The 20651-nt window shown below is 37.4% G+C and overlaps 1 protein-coding gene across 8 annotated transcripts in view; it reads left to right on the forward strand.

The window, feature by feature from the left end:
- The window catches only part of NRP1 (neuropilin 1), a 183511-nt gene that overhangs the window by 158277 nt on the left and 4583 nt on the right, over window positions 1-20651 (forward strand). For 4 of the 8 annotated variants that reach the window (XM_056800037.1, XM_007504762.3, XM_056800036.1 and 1 more), the window contains 4 exons: window positions 9169-9306; window positions 15816-16090; window positions 16621-16717; window positions 19830-19880. In XM_056800037.1, coding sequence (XP_056656015.1) covers window positions 9169-9306; window positions 15816-16090; window positions 16621-16717; window positions 19830-19880 — 561 coding nt within the window. The remainder of the gene's footprint in view (window positions 1-9168; window positions 9307-15815; window positions 16091-16620; window positions 16718-19829; window positions 19881-20651) is intronic. The other 4 variants (XM_007504764.3, XM_056800039.1, XM_056800041.1 and 1 more) reach the window with 1 other exon arrangement.

Consider the following 20651-nt stretch of genomic DNA (forward strand, 5'->3'; position numbering starts at 1 on the left):
TCTTAAAGGACACTGTCACCATTGACCTAATTAGGCAGCAAAACAAACTTCACTCAAGTTGAACTTAGCCCGCAAAGTCCCTGTTGGGCATTCAGGTTGCTGCCTCAGAGTCCTAGCTTACTCTTAATACTTAAGAATAAAAGTGACAACTCACTCGTCAGCGGGATGAATTCTCATAGTTTCGCTTGTTTCTTTCATGTTTTGTTTTGTTTTGTTTTTTAAAGAATTTTGTTTGGTTCCACCGGCATTCAAACCCAGGACCTTCAGAGTGTGATAAACGCCACACTGTAGAACCCTAGTTTAGCTTGTTTCTGATCGATCACTCCTTCTCCCCTACTCTGCGAAGTTGCTGTGAAACGTATCCCTCCGCATCACTCTCTGGACCCTATGAGAAGTCCTCTAAAATCTGGGTCAATCCCAGGACCTTCAGAGTGTAAAGCAGTCGTGATAAACGCTACACTGTAGAACCCTTGTTTAGTTTTTTCTGCTCGATCACTCCTTCTCTCCTACTCTGTGAAGTTGCTGTGAAATGTATCCCTCCGCATCACTCTCTAGACTTTATGAGAAGTTCTCTAAAATCTGTGTCTCGCGCCTTTTTAGAACTCTCTTTGCAGTCAACGTAAGGCTTTAAGTAAGATGGTAATAATCAGTCCTAAGAAAATACAGCCAATTTTCCACTATAGGTGCTAATGGGGAAAGGAAATACAACCAACTGTCCATTAGGTACATGAATGGGGAAAAGGGATAGGATCGATTAAATGAAGTACTGATAATTCCCTTAAATGCTTTAGTCATTCATTCCAATTTTCTGTTCAGTTGGAACAACTATTGACTTTGTGATGAAACTGCTATCAGTTTAATTTCCCGTCCATCTTCGGCTGGAGATGCTCATCCCCGAGAGTGCTACATCTGATTAGACCCTTACTCTACCAATGTAGCTCCCAACACTTCTAATTCTTACAATCAAACGTCAATATGGTGGGGCAACCTGGTGGCTCAGTGAATAGAGAACCAGGCCTAGAAACAGGAGCTCCTGGATTCAAATGTGACCCCAGACACCTCCTTGCTGTGTGACCTTGAGCAAGTCATTTAACCCCCATTATCTAATCCTTACTATTCTTCTGCTTGGAACCAATACTTAGTATTAATTCTGAGAGAGAAAATAAGAATTTAAATTTTTTACGAGAGAAGATAAGAATTTTTTTTTAATTGAAGTTGATATATACAAAAAGTTCTCATTACCTAGGGGCTAACCATCTGGAGGTGAACCCTTCTGAATTTAGCTAGATTGGTCATAGGTCACAGGATCATAGTCTAAAATTAGAGATCATCTTGTCCAACCCTATCACTTTAAAAATGAGGGCTAATGAAGTTCAGTGATTTCCTCAGGGTCACTGATCCAAACTCAAATCTTATAACCAAATCCAGTGCTCCTTCCACAGGACCATGATGATTCCCTCTGTGGTACTCAGACAACAAATATTGTCCTTCACTGACTCCATACTCCAAACCTTTCTATCTTGGTTGTGTTGTGCCCAGATTTTAAACAATAAAGAATATGAGGCCATATGGGTTTTCCACAGTTTTACTAGCCAGAGTTTGTAGGCTACTATCGTAGCCTTCAACAAGGTATAGTTAATATAAAACCAAGTATTAGTAACATAAAACTGACCAAAAGATAAACCTTTGAAAGAAAGAAGATTGGAGAATCAAGAAACTTGGAAGTCACAGTCAAGATAGTTTTATATAATTAAGAATTTCTAACAAGGGCTTTAAGAAAGTGACCCAAAAAACCCTCCACTACTTGACTCATTTGATTTGAACTTGAAGTCAAGGTCACGGTTCTTTAGTTCTGCATAAAGAAACTCTGTTCCATAGACACAGACAGTGAGCCCACCATCTCACCAATGACAGAGTGTATTATAGGGACTGAAGGGAAATAAGGATGAGGGGGGCGGAATGGGGTTGAAAGGGCGAAGAGATTGTTATTCCCCTCCCTTCTTTGGGGGGAGGGGATAGCCAAGTCCTGTCTCCTTGAAAGAGGGAGTATGTCTCCTCATAGAATGTTTCTAGGAGATGGAGGACAAGAGACTACAGGGGGAAGCCTTAGTAAGATGGCATAATACCCCCCTTGAGGTCCAATCTATTTTTGAGAGGCTAGATGAATTCTTATGCCTCTGTTTTCCTCAGGGGCACCACTGTTAGTGCCCTTCAGGATCTTGGGACTATCCCACTGCCAAGGAGAGATGTCTATTCCTTGGGTCTGGCAGTTTTAGATCACTGGGATCCAGAGGCTAACCCTCTTTTTAGGGGAGAGGTGTGACCCTCCCCAAATCACCAATCCCCTTTACTATTGTTAGAAACTAGCCCAGACCTAAATCTAGAGTAATAGATGATTTATTTGAGTTCAAACAGGGAAGGAGTAGTAAGGGTATCAAGAAATGGATGAACAGGAAGCCCTACAACTTGTTACCTCTGGAAAATTGGCCCTCCAAAGTCTAGGGGTTCAAAGCTTCTCAGCCTTGATCCCTCTTTTTGTCCCTACTCCTAAGCTAGCTAACTTGAATATAGGAGTCCAGGGACAGGTAAGGGAGAAGAGAGAGAGAGGGAAATCCTTGAAAGGGATCTGTGGACAACTTTCTTCAAAGTCCCAGTCCACAAAAACCATTCATGGCTTCAGTTGCTAATATTGAGAGTTGAGTGAGAGGTACCCAGGGGTTCAGAAAGAGACAGTTGATTTGCAGAGAGACAAGCTTCTTCCTAGCCTAGGAGATTTACCTCCCTCCTCAGGCTCCCAGCTGGAAGTGACTGGCCAGTTGGACCTCCAAGCTTCTGATTCTCTCCTAGAATTTTCAGTTTTTTCTTCTTGCTCCTCCTCCATTCTCTCTTCAGCTAGTCTCTGTCAGAGACTGTTCTCTGCTCAGAGGACTATCTCTCCACCTATCTTACAAGAGTCAAAGGATACCCACCCGACTAAATTCAGTTCAACCTATCACAGCTATATAAAGGAGTGGGGAAATTTTTTAAAATTAATTTATTTAGTCAATTTAGAACATTATTCCTTGGTTCACAAGTCATATTATTTCCCTCCCTCCCCTCCTCCACCCTTCCGGTAGCTGACACACAATTTCACTGGGTATTACATGTCTCCTTGATCAAAAACTATTTCCATGTTGTTGGTGTTTGCACTAGGATGTTCATTTAGGTTAGAGTCTACATCCCTAACCATATCCCCCTCGACCTATGTAATCAAGCAGTTGTTTTCCTTCTGTGTTTCTACTCCCACAGTTTTCCCTCTGAATGTGGATAGTGTTTTTTTCTTGTAGATCCTTCTAAGTTGTTCAGGATCACTGCATTGCCACTAATGGAGAAGTCAATTACATTCAATTGTTCCACAGTGTATTGGTCTCTGTGTACAATGTTCTCCTGGTTCTACTCCTTTCGCTCTGCATCACTTCCTGGAGGTTGTCCCAGTCTCCATGGAATTCCTCCACTTTATTATTCCTTTTAGCACAATAGTATTCCATCACCAACATATACCACAATTTGGTCAGCCATTCCCCAATTGAAGGGCATCCACTCATTTTCCAATTTTTGGCCACCACAAAGAGCGCAGCTATGAATATTTTTGTACATGTCTTTTTCCATATTATCTCTTTGGGGTACAAACCCAGCAGTGCTATGGCTGGATCAAAGGGCAGACAGTCTTTTATCACTCTTTGGGCATAGTTCCAAATTGCCCTCCAGAATGGTTGGATCAATTCACAACTCCACCAGCAATGCATTAATGTCCCAACTTTGCTACATCCCCTTCCAGCATTCATTACTTTCCATAGCTGTTATGTTAGCCAATCTGCTAGGTGTGAGGTGATACCTCAGAGGTGTTTTGATTTGCATCTCTCTGATTATGAGAGATTTAGAACTCTTTTTTATGTGCTTATTAATAGTTTTGATTTCTTTAACTGAAAATTGCCTATTCATATCCCTTGCCCATTTTTCAATTGGAGAAAGGCTTGATTTTTTGTACAACTGGTTTAAGTCTTTATAAATTTGAGTAATTAGACCTTTGTCAGAGGTTTTTGTTATGAAGATTGTTTCCCAATTTGTTGCTTCCCTTCTAATTTTGGATGCATTAGTTTTGTTTGTACAAAAAAATTAATTTGATGTAATCAAAATTATTTATTTTACATTTTGTGATTTTTTTCTAGCTCTTGCTTTGTTTTAAAGTCTTTCCTTTCCCAAAGATCTGACATGTATACTATTCTGTGTTCACCTAATTTGCTTATATTTGCTTTCCTTCTTTATATGCAAATCATTCACCCATTCTGAGTTTATCTTGGTGTAGGGTGTGAGATGTTGATCCAAACCTAATCTCTCCCATACTGTCTTCCAATTTTCCCAGCAGTTTTACCAAATAGTGGATTTTGGTCCCAAAAAGCTGGGATCTTTAGGCTTATCATAGACTGTTTTGCTGAAGTCATTTACCCCAAGTCTATTCCACTGATCCTCCTTTCTGTCTCTTAGCCAGTACCAAATTGTTTTGATGACCACTGCTTTATAGGACTGCAAGACCTCCTTCCTTTGCATTTTTTTCATGATTTCCCTGGATATCCTTGATCTTTTGTTCTTCCAAATGAATTTTGTTATGGTTTTTCTAATTCAGTAAAAAAATTTTTGGTAGTTCAGTGGGTATGGCACTAAATAAGTAAATTAATTTGGGTAGGGAAAAAATTTTAACAACTTCAAAAATCATATCCTACTGATACTAAAGAATGCAGGTTCATTTCTGTGTGCAAAAAGGATCTTTCTTTCAACTCCCTAATTTACTGCCTATTTATTGTCCAAGGGGTAGTTTGGGACTGCTGAATCAGCAGCTGCCATTTGGGAGTGGCAGTGGGGTAACAAAGCGGGTAAAAGTAACTCACAAAGAACTTCCTCTAACATGTTTGTTTTCCAATTTATTGAAGTCAGTCATGACAGCATCCTTTAAGGAAGTACACTAATTAGACCAGTGCTTTCAGGCTAGTCTGAAGGTGTCATGGTGTCATACTGTTGAGGAAACACTGATCTACATCACACCCACGTTGATAAATTACTGTGGAAGTGAAGGTTGATGATCCGATACATTTAGAAAAGCTGAGGAACAGCAGCAGTCTAGCATCTGGGATGTAGCACTAGATGGGTAGTCAAAAGACACTTGCCCCAGGCTCCTTACTATTCCAACCACAACTAATAGCTTACATTTTTTTAGCACCTACTATGTGCCAGTCAGTGCTAAAAGCTTTACAATTATTATCTTAATTGATTCTCACAACTACTGTAGGTGCTGAGTATTATTATTATTATTATTACTCTCGTTTTATAGATCAGAAAACTGAAGCAAATAGAGATTAAATGACTTGTCCAGAGTTACATGGCTTCTAGATGTCTGGGGCCAGCTTTAAACTCAGGGTTTCCTGACTCTAGATGCAAAACTTTGTCTACTGAGCCACCTAGGCAAATCATTTATCCTCTTAGAGGCTTGATCTCCTCATCTACCAAATGAGAAAAATAAAACTTTTCCTATCTATCTCCCAGGTTGGTAATGAGGAAAGTATTTTGTAAGCCTTAAAATGCTATATTAACATTATTTATTGAATTCTATTTCATTAGTGCCATCAATCATAAAGCAGACTGGATGTTTATAGAGAATCTTAGATCTGGCAAGGACCTCAAAGGCCAGTTAGTCTTGAATGGGAATTTCTTCTAAAACTCACCTGGCAGATGGTCATTTTGCTTAAAGATCATTTCCTTTTGTTTTGTTTTGTGTTTTGATGACCACTTGTGAGGAAGAGTTCACTACCTCTCCAGGCAGCCTTTGGATGGTTCCAATTATGAGGAAGTTTTTCTTGATAGATATCAAGTCTACATCTGCTTCCCTAGTAACTCCCCCCTGACACCTCTACTTCTGCCCTCTGGAGCCATGAAGAACAAGAGGCAAAATTTATACCAAAACAGATACTGAAATGATTGAAGGGTTCATTTGGCCCAGTTGGTTCTCCCCCAGCCAGTCTATCTAGTTCTGTGTGCACCAAGGAACCTAGAAGGTTAGATCTCTCTCACTAGTTTTCATAAACTATGGAAAAAACCAGTTATTTCTATCAGAATACAATTAGTCATATAAAACCAGCCAAAGTCTAATTCTTACCAGAGTTAGTAAGCTCGGTAAGGTTATTCTCACACCTTGGAGTGGTTGCATTATATGCAAGATTCCATTAGTGCTTTGCCAAGACAGCTGGTGCAACCACCATCTTTTTAACTATACTTTCCCTCTACAAGGCCTCATATGCTCTTATGTCTTCAAAAATTGCTATAGCAACTCAAAGTGTGTTAGTGTCCTTGCAATTTCCATGCCCCTCATCACCTCTCCTTGTTTGAATTGTAAGGACCAGCCTGTGAGTTGGGAATGCTCCACTACTCAATAGAAACTTTGTATACTAGACTTTAAAATTAAATCCTCATGCACATTCACCATTAATGATTCAACTGTGAGTAAGATAGACTCTATAAGTACAGCTGGTGCTTGCTCTCTGAGACTATAAATTTGTTTTAAGTTCACAATATTGTTTCCTGCTATTTTTTAAGAGTCAAGCAGGGACTTAACCACATTATTCCCATTTGCTTTAATGAGAATTGTGCAGCTATGGTGCCCAGATAGAATTTGGAAGATTTAGGGGGTCAATATTCCAATGTTCAGTTTACATTTATGGGTATCTTGTGCCTCTAATTGCCTTTTTGCCCAGACCACAGTTTGAAACTGTAAGCTATATCCACCACCCTAAAATGCCTTCCCTTGCACCATTTCTTATAGAATGAAAAACTAGCCACAAGCTAGTATAAATTCAATGGCCAAAAGGAAAGAATGAAAGAGTAGAATAAAGGCACACCTAGCAATCAGCAGGCTCTGATCAAAATTTAGATTTGCCAGACTGAGAGGAACCTTGGAAGTGTCCCTGACCCACCATACAAGGCCACACCTATGACTTCCTAGACAGATGATAATCTAAGTCTTTTTTTTTTTAAAGACTTCCAGGCAAAGAGAGTCCTGGTAATAATAAGAATCTGAACTCATCTATTTGTGACACGAGTAGAAATCCTTTAGCTTCATTCACCGATGTGGTGCTTTCTTCTACTAAAAGCTATGGATAGGGTTTTAGCAAAGAAAACATAATCTGAGTTATATATAAAATGCCTCACTGCCTTCCTGTACTGGATGTTTGAGAATGACACACAAGAAATAAAATGTTCCTATTAACATTTTTCTAACATATAGCTATGTAACAATATAGCCCAGAGTGTGATCAAATTGTGAAAGCCAAGGCTACCCAACCATGCCAACTTCAATTTATTGTCCTTCATCTACATAATTTAATCTTGCTAAACAAAAGTATGGTAAATTTTGGAGCGGCTTTCTCTTTCTTTAAGAAGTCTTATTTCATGGTTACGAAAGACTAGGCATGAAATATATCTCTCCGATGACACCAGAGCTGTGAAATATGGCCCTTTTCCACTAGCTGATAATGCTCACATTATACACTTCATCTGGTTTCCTAGTTTATTTCTCTGGAGTTCTAGTGTCATCCTTTGGAGAGGTCACATTGTCCCTAGAATTAGGAACTTTTTCTATTCCATTTTAACAGTATATTGGCTGGAACCCTTCTTCCAGAATTTGATATAACCAGAAGCAAATATTAGCATTTTCAAAGTGTTCCTTGGACACCTGAAATGTAAAGAATTTCATCTTTATCTGTTTAATAGATCTTTCCATTAAAATTCCAAGTACTATTGTTAGAGTGCAAAGAAGGAAGGGGCTAGGGCGGAAAGAATAACCTAGGTAGTAGGGAAAGCAACATACTTGGAAAAAGCTAAAAAAAAAAAAAGCTCAAAACAAGATATGATCTCATTCTGGCCATCTTAAGCCCTAAAATACTGAACTTACCTTGCTGTACATAAGTCTTGTTGTGGGGTTTATTTAAAGTGCAATTGGTAGGGTGCCCTATTTGTCTCTCTCCCCTTTCCATTTCAATGCTGCCATCTTGTGGGCGGTCTAAACTAAATTAAAGGCAATGAAATTTGCTGCTTGTCCCTCCAAATGATTTCTGAAAGCCTTATTTTCCTTGACAAAAAAATTGTGGGTCAAGGCATCCATAGCTTGTCACTGTATCCATTTTAAGTTTGAATTGGGGAAGGGGGGAAGCCTTCATTTTGCCAAAATTTTCCAACATTCAATAGTTTTTTGTTGTTGTTGTTTTTCAGCATTCACAAGTTTAAGTGAAAATAATAAAGGATAGAATCATAAGAAAATCTTTTAAGATTATGTATTTAGAAAGGAGCATTGTCAGACAATGCCTTGCCAGATGAATGGGGAAATAGTTCATGTGTATCAATGAAATCCACAAATTCCAAAGGAAAAGTTTTTAAAGATGAAAAATTTCTGAATGTTATGTACATGTAGTTTCACTTACCTCCATGGTTTTAGGTATATCAAATGCTTTAAGTGGGGAAAAAGAAACCACACAAACCATAAAACAAAAACATATTTAAACTTATTATATGAAGAACATCTAATTCTCCTCTCCCAAAAAAACTTCCTCAGGAATATCTAGTATAACTCTGAGAACTTGAAACTTTAAAAGAGTCTTGTGAAAATTTGGATAGACATCAATATCACACTCTTAAAAGAGTCCCGGTGTCCAGACTTTTTGAAGTCTATGGGTCAGTTTCCTAATACACTTCTTGTTTCTGGATGTCAGTTCATACAATTCAGCCTCATCAAGGACCATTAAATATTGTTTGAAAGGAAGGACTTCAACTGGTACTATTCATGTCATTGAAAGATACCATCTTTAATTTTTTAATGTAAAACTAATTTGACATTGCCCTATCAAATCTGTTCAAAGCCAGTAAAGAGCAACTAAATGAAATTTTGAAAACATTTGACATTTTCCCGGTTTTGAGTTCCTGGCAATCCTGATACTTATGGCCTTCCCAGAATATTCAAGTAGAAATGAAACTCATACAAATTTTCCTTCCAGGGATTAATTGAGGTCTCTATCTTATTCTAAATTGGATGATTAACTCTGTCTTTTTTTCTGTCTGTCTCTTTTTTCTCTTCCCTGCCCAACGAAGAATTTACAGCATATGGTTTTAACTGTGGATTTGGCTGGGGATCTCATAAGACATTCTGTCAGTGGGAACATGACAATCAAGTGGAATTGAAGTGGAGTGTGTTGACGAGCAAAACAGGACCTATTCAAGATCACACAGGTAAACATGAGTTCATGGTAAACTCCATTCTGCTCAAAAATCCCTTTAGAACCAGAGAATTCTGGGTGGGGAGAGGGGGAGAAGGAGGCACCACACTGCTGTCTGTGAATCTTTTGAGTTAGAAAGTCATCCTGAGACCAGAGACTTACAAATGAATTCCATTGACAAGATATCCCATTTGTCTTTTTCCATTTAATATAAAGATTTATTCAAGGCAAGGAGAAAAGAATGATAGCTTTATTTCTCCAATGAGCAATGTCCCTCCTGGGAAGGCATATAGAAGAGGGAAAATGCCCATGAATTAGTCCTTTTTGTACCTAAAATTTAAAAAAATTAAGTCACAGTTAGAAAGGCAGAAGTCACCTATAAAACAGCTCATACAATTGGCCATTTACCCTACAAAGGCTTAAAGACCTTCAAGAGACAAGGAATTCACCACCTCCCAAGGTAGTCCATTTTTTTGAGGGTTCTAATTGTTAATAAACTTTTCCTTTATTTAGCTGAAATTTGTCTCTCAGCAACTATCCACTCATGATCCCTAGTCTTGCCCCCTGGAGCTAAGTAAAACAAATGTAATCTCTTTTTCACAAAATAGCTCTTTAAACACTTGAAGCCAGCTAGCTCTTCTGCTTTTTCTGGATCTCATCTGATGTGTGGCTTGATTTCACATACTTTCCTCCAGAAAACCTCAAGTTTTTCAATATTCTTATAAAATCAGGAGCATATAACAGTGGAACTATAATCATCCTTATTCTCAACTATATGCCTACTAGTCCTTCTTACATTGTTGAGTGCCAGGTCTTTCTTCAATTCATACTTATCTAGTTGAGTTTAACTCATAAAACTTTATATTTATCATCATTAAATGTCATCTTATTAGAGTTGGTACTTCATTCTAGCTTGCCAAGATGTTTGGGGATCCTGATTAGGATAAGTATAACAGATAAAGAGCCAGGTTTAGGAATCAATGTACTTGTGATGAGTCCAGCTCATCAAATTATTTGTGGGTCACAGGATGGGATAAGAGGAATGAGGTTGGGATCATGAGGGTCACAGACAGACTTACAAACAGACTCAAAGGCCTTTTGTGGATGAGTGACAAGGTTTATTGATTGAAGATAGATACTTAAAGAGAAAGTGACATAAGCTAAGGGATTAGGTAAGCTTTTTCAGGGGCAATGGTTAGTAATGATTTATAATCTTATTACAATGACTTAGTTTACCTCACCAAGGCTTAGACAGAATTTTCTAAAGGATAATAAATCACAGGAAAATATGTAACCACCTAGCTAAGCATCAATAATTTCTTGGAAGAACATACAGTTTTTACAAAGTGCAGCAGGGAGGGGTTAGAAAGGAGGGGTTTGGGGGGCCTCATGTGAAGAGTGATTCTGGCCAGACCATGGCTTTGATTTTTACTGGGGTCCACTCTCACTACTAGGGGCTACATACTTGCTAGGTTAGATCCTGTACATGAAAATGAAAATGAAAAAGTCCCTGCCTTCAAGAAACTTACCATCTTTTGGAGGAGACAATCTATCTGCCTATAAGTATATGTACAAAATATATGCAAAATAAATACAAGACAATCTAAGGAAAGTAAAAAATGATAATAATAGGTGGCATCTTTATAGCTCCTACTATGTGCCAGGTACTATGCTATATGCTTTAGAAATATTAGCTCATTTGGTCCTCACAATAACCCTGAGAGATAGATGCTATTGTTATATCCAGATATGGATAAATAATCTCTCCTTATTTCATATTATTTACAAACTGGATAAACTAGATGCTTATACCTTTAATTTATTTTTAAAAACCCTTATGTTCTGTCTTAGAATCAATACTATAAGTGCTAATCAATGTGAGTTAAGAGACTTGTCCAGGGTCACACAGTTCTTCTTCGATTCATATGTATCCAGTTGAATTTAACTCAACAAAACTAGAATGTATCTGAGGTATTTGAATGCAGGACCTCCCGTCTCTAGGTCTGGTTCCCAATCCATTGATCCATCTAGCTGCTCCCTTGCTTATGCCTTTATTCAGGTCATTAACAAAAATATTAAATATAATAGGGCTAAGGAGAAGAATCCTCTGATGGTTCCCTAGAAGTCTTATTCCAGACTGACTTCAATCCATTCAATAAACACAATATTTACAGTCTATCCATTCAATCATTTCCAAGTCCAACAGGCTGTACTTTCCCTAGCCCATATCTCTTCACCTTGTCCACAGGGGTATCATAAGACCTCTTCAAATGAAATATAAGTATACTATGTCTGCAATATTCCTTTATATTCAGAGCTGAGGAAAGTTGAAGTCACCCAGTACTTAAAGTCTTCCTTAGGCTTTAAGTTAGAATAGAACTAGATGGTTTGTTGTGATATTTCTGTCTTGAAAGGCTTCTACTCCATTAATTTCCAAACATGTGTGGAGTTTTCATAAAAAAATAAAAAAGCCCAAACCAAACCTACCATTACCTTCCAAAATAATCCTTCTACACTTTGTAGAAAGAATCTAATAAAACACCAAGCTAGGAAGGAACAATCCCAATTTCTTTTTTCTTGTTTTCCCAGCTCACTTCCTCTTTGACATTCACTTAGCTGATAATATAGAGAAGTATGAATTTCCCATCTTGGATAAAAACTTTCAACACACACTGGTATTTTTCCAAATACTGCTTTTTCGGAAGTAATGGCTTCCCCAAGGATCCCTCCGAGTCGGAATTTGCTGGTGTGTTGAGACCTCATTAAAAGAATATCCCCCTCATGTTAGTGCTTTGGTAGAGTGGGTCAGTGGGCACGTGTATTATTGGCCCATTTTGTTCTTCCCCTTTTAGCTAGTGAATCGAGTCATTAATTGTGCTAGATGGGCTTTCCTCTTGCACCGCTCTAACCTCACCCTCCCCCTTGCCCTAATGAGAATCACAAGGAAATTAGATAAAATTGGACTCCTTCAGTCCTGAGACACTTTCCATTGAATCTCAAGACAAGTACTTTTAAAAAACTTAAAATACTTTGACTACAAATGGCACTGTACATATAAATGGCATCAAATTAACTAAATGCAATTAGCTGAAATGAAGGCAGTAATGGTGAAAAAATTGATGCAAAGTGAAGGCAAATGGCTCAGTAGGATCTGACATTCAAAGAAGGTTAAAAGCTAAGCGAGCCAGAGACTGACAAAAGCTAAAAGGCTGCAGAAGGAAAGCACTAATTGAGACAATGAACACAGAGTTCCTGACCCAGAACTGGGATAAAATCCCTAAAAGGAAAAAAATATGTGTACTGTCTGAGTAGACGTATCACACGGGCTGTTCTGAGCTTAAATTAACAACCCGAAAAGTGCTGCTTCCTATGTTTTCATGACCACCCATCTCAGCTTGGTTATTAGACCAGTTCTGCCATTACCAAAAATAAATAAACATCTTAAAAAGCTAACAAAAATTTCACTCATACACACACAGTTTCTGAGTTTTTCACAGTCACTAGTTTTCTTCTTTCCTTCCTTATCTTTCTTCCCATTTCTTTGTATCTTTCTTTTCCATCTTTCTTCTATTCTTCTTTACTTCCTTTTATCCTTCCTCTTGAGAAAATTTTGTTATTCAAGCCATGGGAACAATTTTAAAATAATATTATCCAGACACTATGTCATGCTGCCCAACGTTAAATTTATCTAAAGTAGCACTGTTGGAATTTCCATATTAGACTTCTAACTATGATGGTTTCTTTGCCAAGGTTTTTGCGTTTGGGGAATTTCTTTGGTGGAGAGAGGTAGAATTGAGCCAGAAGAACCTTTCTTTCAGGGAAACACAGATCTGTAAGCAAAGCTTTAATCAAGCAGTATCTAAGACAATGTTGTATTGTTCCCTAGTATAATGTAAGTTTCTAGAGGGTTGAACCATTTTGTTTTTGTATCCCTAGAACCTATCAAGGTACCTTACACATAGTAGGTGCTAAGCAAATACTTGTTCGATTGAATTGTTGAATCATTGATCTTTTATATTTTTCTTATATACCCCAGATAAAAAGGCAGGAAGTCAGGAAAATTGGCTTCTCTTGGATTTTTATCATTCATTTCAGTTATGACTGATTCTTTGTGATCCCATTTGGGATTTTTGTTTTGGCATTTCCTTCTCCATTCTCTTGGTTAGGGGAATCATTTTTTTGATTAAAATTTAATTAATTTCTAAAACTTAATTTAGAGAAGGGAAAATAATGTTAATTCATTCAAACCAAGAATTTGAACTGAATTAATATTAGTTCACTTTGAGTTCATATAGCATTAAGATCATAGGATTGCAAGCTAAAAAGGGTCTGGAATCATGTAGTCCAACCCTTTCATCTTTCAGATGAAGAAAACAATGTTCTGGTTTTGTTCTATTCTATAGTTTTAGAAAATATATAGATTCATTTCCAGCTTTAGTTGACTTTTTAGGTATTTATTAGTGTTCAATAAAAGAAGGGCTTTGGGTGGAAAATTCAATCAAATTGAGTTTATGTCTTAAGTTTTTTGCTTTGTTTTGTTTTTAGTCCAAGTTGGATTTTGTCTACATTTGGAAAGGCAGTGCAGTAGTGTGGGAAGGGAAATATGTTTGGATTGTGATTCAGGAAATTCTTATCCCAATCTTAATTAATGGTCTCTATGGTACTATCCAGGAGTAAATTGTGATCCTCTCATCTACTACCACTAACGTGAGCAAATCATCCTACTTCCTTGGGCCTCAAGTTTTCTTTGTAAAATGAGGAGGCTAGATTAGACAGATTTCAAGACCTTTCCAACTCTAAAATTTTATTTTCTAAAATATCAATATTTATTTGGTTCTCAACCATGTTTTTATTGTTAACTATTTCTTAATGTTGATTACTTAATTAGTAGAAATACTTTAAAATTATTCCCATGGCATTCTCCTCCTCCTCCTCCTCCTCCTCCTCTTCCTCCTCCTCTCTTTCTCCTTCTCCTCCTCTTTCTCCTCCTCCTCCTCCTTCTTCTTCTTCTTCTACCACTACTACTACTACTACTACTATTACTACTACAACTACTACTACTACTACTACCACCACCACTACCACCACTACCACTAATAATAAAAATATCTACATTCTGCCTTCTATGTGCCAGACATGTGCTAAGTGCTTCCCAAATATTATTTCATTTGATCCTCGCAACTCTAGAAGGTATTATTATTTTCCCCATTTTATAGTTGAGGAAACTGAGGCAAATAGAAGTTAAGTGACTAGCCCAGGGCCACAGAGTTTTGAAGTTTAAGTGTTTGAAGTTGAATTCAAATGCTAGTCCTTATGACTCCAGAACCAGATCTCTATTTACTTTACCCCTATCCTTCAAATATAAGAAAGACCCAACCATCTCATGCCACCTGGGAAGAAAACCAGGACAATTTTTTTAAAGCAATGCATTGGTATTTTATAAATTTTAATAGTCTAAATTCAAATTTTATACAGAACACAGGGCAGCAGCTAATAAAGTGTTGTTGATTCATTTTGACCAACATCTCTACCAAAAAAAAAAAAGGTTTCTGTTATCTGTTGTAAATTTGCTCATTGTGTGTATGTGCATGCCCTTGTCAGTACTGGTAGCATCTAGGAACAGTGGGGACATCTCAGTGGACCAGGAGTGAGGAAAACCTGAGTTTAAATCCCATACCTAGCTGGAAAGTCACTTAACCCCTTTCAGCTGTAAAATGGAGATAATAGGAACATTTACTTCACCGAATTGTTTTGAAGACTAGATAGAAACATAGATATAGCACAGATGTGTATGGACACACACATGTATCCATATAAATATTTATATATATTCTATGCATATATATAGATATATTTGCACATATGTATGTAGAAATCTTTTTTATATATAAAGTACTTTGCAGTTGTCAGCATCTTCATCATTCTCTTCCTCATCTCTGACCAGGATAATGCAGGATGCCTTAGTAGATAGTCCATCCAGGCTCTGTTCAAGTTTGGCTGGTCCCTAGCACAGTGTCATTTACACATAGATTCAATTCAATACAACAAACATTTACAAGGCCATTCAATAAACACTGACAACAAATGTCACCAGGAAGAAGTTCTGGATATGTTTTAATGAAGAGTCAAGAATCCCTTTTAATTAGTCCAGTTGATGTTTGTATGCAAATGAACATGGCAAGAGTGGTATTAAAGGTGCTCAAAAGCAGTTTGTTTTCTCCAAGAAGCCAGACTTCATCCCCAAACCATGACAAAATGATCTTGGTTCCAAATGAACAGGAGATGAATTAATGAGGCTTTGCAGAATAGAGAATTACCACCAGGCTTTTCTCCTAATCGGGCTATTGTTGCAAACATAAGCACAGAACAGTTTTGGATACCAAGCAAGGATTTTTAGAGTTTCTCTGGGTAGGGTCCCATCTGGGGAAAAATAGGGGAGAGGGACATTTCAAATGAAAAGAAGCAAAAAATAAAATAGCAGTGAATGTAGCCACTCTTCCTAACACAGTCTTATTGTCACAGCAGGAGATGGCAACTTCATCTATTCCCAAGCTGATGAAAATCAAAAGGGCAAAGTGGCTCGGCTGCTGAGCCCCGTCGTTTATTCACAGAACTCTGCCCACTGCATGACTTTCTGGTACCATATGTCTGGTTCCCATGTTGGTACCTTGAGGGTCAAGCTTCGCTACCAGAAGCCAGATGAATATGATCAGACTCTCTGGACTGCCATTGGACATCAAGGGAACCACTGGAAAGAAGGGCGTGTTCTTCTTCATAAATCTCTAAAGCATTATCAGGTATGTTGGCTTTCTTGGGTTTGGGGACAGTTGATTAATTTCAGTTAGATAATGTTAAAAGGCTTTGGAAACAGAGGCAGAGAAATCAGACCAAGCTCCCTTTGGGGGAAAAACTGGTTTGGAGGTTATGCAAGAGAAATGAGGAGAAAGCAGAATATATTCCAGAAATTCCAGAAGACATCACCTGAGTCTGGGATATTGTTGCTTTGAAAGTAATCGTGGCAGCCTGTCTTCTGGTCTCCCAAATTATATGAAAATTCTGCCTTACAAACTGTTTCTGGGACATCACAATGTTTCATTCTTTTCATCTGATTTTTCCCCTAGTTTTAAAGTTTCTATTTTTAAAAGAATGTGTGAAGTGATGCTCTCTACCTTACCAACCAACTAATAACTTGATGAGCAAAGCATGTGCTTATGTGAAAGCTCCTGAATTTAATTTGGGTGCTGTTGCTAGAGCTGAGCAAGCATTTGTGAGCACTGCAATTTGGCACTATCAGTTAAACAGTGTGAAAATCTTCTCACTTCACTAGGTGATTGTTGAGGGTGAAATCGGAAAAGGAAACCTTGGAGGAATCGCAGTTGATGACATTAGTATTAATAACCACATTTCACAGGAGGATTGTAAAAGTAAGTATGAGGTGCCACAGAGTGGAACCAAAGAAGATATGACTTCCAAAAATGTTCTCCATTCTGCTCTTGTCTTTATCTTGTTCCTGTAGGACTAGATTTTCAAGATTCAGTAGGTACTGGCGAGCTACAAATATCAGTAAGATCATATTTCAAATTAAGTCATTTCCAATCTTCAGGGTCCTGTTACCTCTGATGGAGGCATGCCAGGGAGAATAGACACCCCCAAAAAGTATTATCCAGGTTACTGAATGACTCTGATAACAAACAACTTTCACCACCATAGCTTTTTCATGTTCAAAGGTTAAAGACTTCAGTCAATGATAAAAAAAAAATGCTCCAGGATACAGACATAGGACACAAGTGAACATAGGGAAATTTAGCTAGATTAACCCTCACAGATATACTATTTCACCACAAAGAGGTCTCACCTGGTTCATGATCTCTTCAGTTCTTCCAGATCTTCCAGAACAAATAGCTTTGCAATAGTCATTGAATGGGCCATTTAGACAAACACTAATCCAGGAGTTCCCCTGTCTCACTTTTCTATTTGTATCCCTAGAGGCTAACACAGAGCTTTGCACAGAGCACATTTAATAAATACGTGTTGACTGGTCGATTGATATATTATATAAATAAATAATATTTTACATAACATATTAACTAATATATGATATGATATCATGTATCAATATGTAACATATAAATACATTTATATGCTATATCAATATCTGATGTATTGAGATGATATATAAACATATAATATATTGATATAATATTTAAATAAATTGATTGATATAATATGTTGTTATAATACATAAATAAATCTTCCCTGCTTTTTGTTTTTCAGTCATTTTTTTCAATCATGCCTAATTCTTTGTGACCTCCTTTGGGGCTTTCTTGGCAAAGACTGGCATGATTTGTTATTTTCTTCTCCAGCTCATTTTACAAATGAGGAAACTGAGGCCAACAGGATTAAGTGACTTGCCCAGGGTCATACAGATAGTAAGTGTCTGAGGCCAGATATGAAATCAAGAGGATGAGTCTTCCTTGACTCCAGGCCCAGCACTCTTCTTTTTGTCTGCTGGCTATAGATGCTTTTGAAATGGAGGAAAGGACTGGTAAACGAACCTACTCCTGGATGGCATCCTAGCTTGGTTCCTTGGTGTGATAGCATACATCTAGAACCCTTAGTTCATCAAATGTCTGCTTTGGATGCACCAGTAAAGAATAGGGTAAATTCAGAGCTATATCTAATAATTGATGTCTATAAAGATAGGGCATAGAGACTAGACTTTTGATTTAATTGGCATAAGGAGAAATTTCTAGATAAGGAAATTTTCTTTATCTTGGCATCACAACCTTTTCCCTATAATTCCTAGTCTTAGATAATTGTTCATGGCACTAGGATGTTAATGAGTTTGTCCAGGGTCACATAGCCAATTGGTATCAGAAGTGAGATTTAAACCAAGGTCTTACTGTTTCCAAGGTTGTCTCATACTCTACTATGCCACATTGCTTCTCTAAGTATGGTCCAAAAGGTGTTATTAAGGGCAGTGTTTATATTACACCAAAAATTTCTGGAAGATAACTAAAATATTTAAGTAATTTAAGAATTTTTAAGTATTTTGATGTATATAGTAGATATATGCATATAGTCAACCTGGAAAGTTTGAATGCATGAAATATTATGAAATTATGAACACCATAAACATCATGTATTGTTAAGAGCTAGCAAAAAAGGTTTCTCTACTCCAAAATTCCTGAAATTAATTTTTATGGAATAAAGACAATTATGTTTTGCCCCCAAAGTTGGCTATGGTGATAGTGCCACTTTGAAGCATGTCTGATATTGAAAAAAATATTCAAAATAAATTTTCATTCAAAATTCAAAAAAATTTTAATCCTTATTTTTATACTAATTTCAAAAGTCATTGTTAATATTATTGTAATAGCATGCCTGTTTATTTTTCTTAAGCACCTTAAGAACAACTTCAAAGTTGTTTATCATCATAGAAATTCATCACATCGATTATAACATCAGTTTAAGGGGAAAGAAACCTGTTCTTCATAATGGATTTTTTTTTGGAAATTCCATTGCTTTCCCAAAATCATTTCCCTCCAGTGTGTTTAACTGCACACAGACCCTGAAGCATTGGTAGAAATGTGACTGACTTAGTAGTGGCAACTGGGGGAAAAAGGGTGAAAAAAACACTTATTTCTTTGATCTATGGAAGGAGATATTACATTTGATATCCCAGTAGACTGGTATAAATTGTATTTATCAGGTTGTGACAAGGAAGAGTAATGCTTAATATTTTGGTGCTGGCCACTGACAATTACTCATGAGGCCAGCATGGCTAGGGCACAGCATAGGGCTATAAGAGAATAAATGGAGTTCCCAATTGGCAGATCCTGGGGGCTCTTCAAGCAATACTAAGGAGGGTTCTGGAGATTTCTATATGCTCATTTGTATGTTTTACAATATCTACTTGAGTTGCCTCCCCTTCCCCAACCTTTGGGAAGTATCCCCTTGTAAAAGATCAGTTACTCAACTTGTTGAACGTTTATTACTCAAATTTTCAGGGCAGCTAGGTGGCTGTGTTATGTACTCCAAGGGTGTTTAGCCAGTTAAATTGCTTTACAACATTGATTTCATTATAGAAACCTGACCTGAATTTGGTTAGAAAGACCAAAGCACAGCACTCCATGCCTCCTACCTGAAGAATGCCTGTAGGAAGACTGGAGTAGTTAGAAACTTGGACAGAGTACCTGGCCTGGGGTCAGGAGGACTTGGGTTCAAGTCTGATTTCAGACACTTCCTAACTGTGTGTCACTTAACCCTATTTGCCTAACCTTTGGCATTCAGTCTTAGAGCTGTTACTAAGATGGAAAGGAAAGGAAAGGAAAGGAAAGGAAAGGAAAGGAAAGGAAAGGAAAGGAAAGGAAAGGAAAGGAAAGGAAAGGAAAGGAAAGGAAAGGAAAGGAAAGGAAAGGAAAGGAAAGGAAAGGAAAGGAAAGGAAAGGAAAGGAAAGGAAAGGAAAGGAAAACACATATGTGTTCTATGTGTTTACATTCTTAATTATAATTATTTTCTTTTTTCCTCAATAGAATCAACAGATTTGGATAATAAGGACAAAGAAAACTCAAATGCTGGAACAGGTAAAATTGTCTTAATTACAGGTTCTCTTTAATTGTTATTTGTGCTGTCATTGTAGTGAATTTTTTAATATAAATCCTCAAGCTCTGGTTTGGATTATTGTAATGTACCATAATAAGATTCCCCTTGATGATATCAATTAGCTCCTACTCCTACTTCATTTTGCGTAAGAGTTTCAGTCCAGTGGAATATTTTGTGACTCTGATGAAGGCCAAACCCTACTTATCCTAGAGAAAACATCTTCATGCTTTGACATCTTATGGAGACCAATTCAAACTCTTCTTCCTGATTATTCACCAGATTTAAATTATCCAAAAATGGTAACAAACTGTTCCTCTTGATGTTATTGTGTTTGGCCTCCTTCTTCCATTTCCTTCTTCATCCACAAAAATTATGGTTTTCATGATAATTCAAGATTTTTGTTTTTAATTAATCCTCACCTGAGAAATGTCTACCTTAAATTGGTTTAGGAATTGCCAAAGGCAACCAAACTTGGCCCTTTGTAGGATTCAAAAGGAACTTCCTAGAGCAATGTTACCCCTTCTTTTAAGAGTAGAGGAAACTGAGGCCATGTTTTGACCCAAGGTCACACAGTTAAATAAATAAAAGAACTGGAAGTCAAACGCAAGACCTCTGACTCTAGAGCAGGCATCTTCCATTCATCTGCTGTATCCAGAAGTGCACTTGGTGTATAGCCATTGGGCTGCCAAGCATATTAATATTAATATATACTTCATGGTTCTTAGTTACTGTCTCCACACTGTCATGTAAAC

Source organism: Monodelphis domestica, chromosome 5 (genome assembly GCF_027887165.1).
Source record: "Monodelphis domestica isolate mMonDom1 chromosome 5, mMonDom1.pri, whole genome shotgun sequence".
NCBI classification, from domain to species: Eukaryota; Metazoa; Chordata; class Mammalia; order Didelphimorphia; family Didelphidae; genus Monodelphis; species Monodelphis domestica.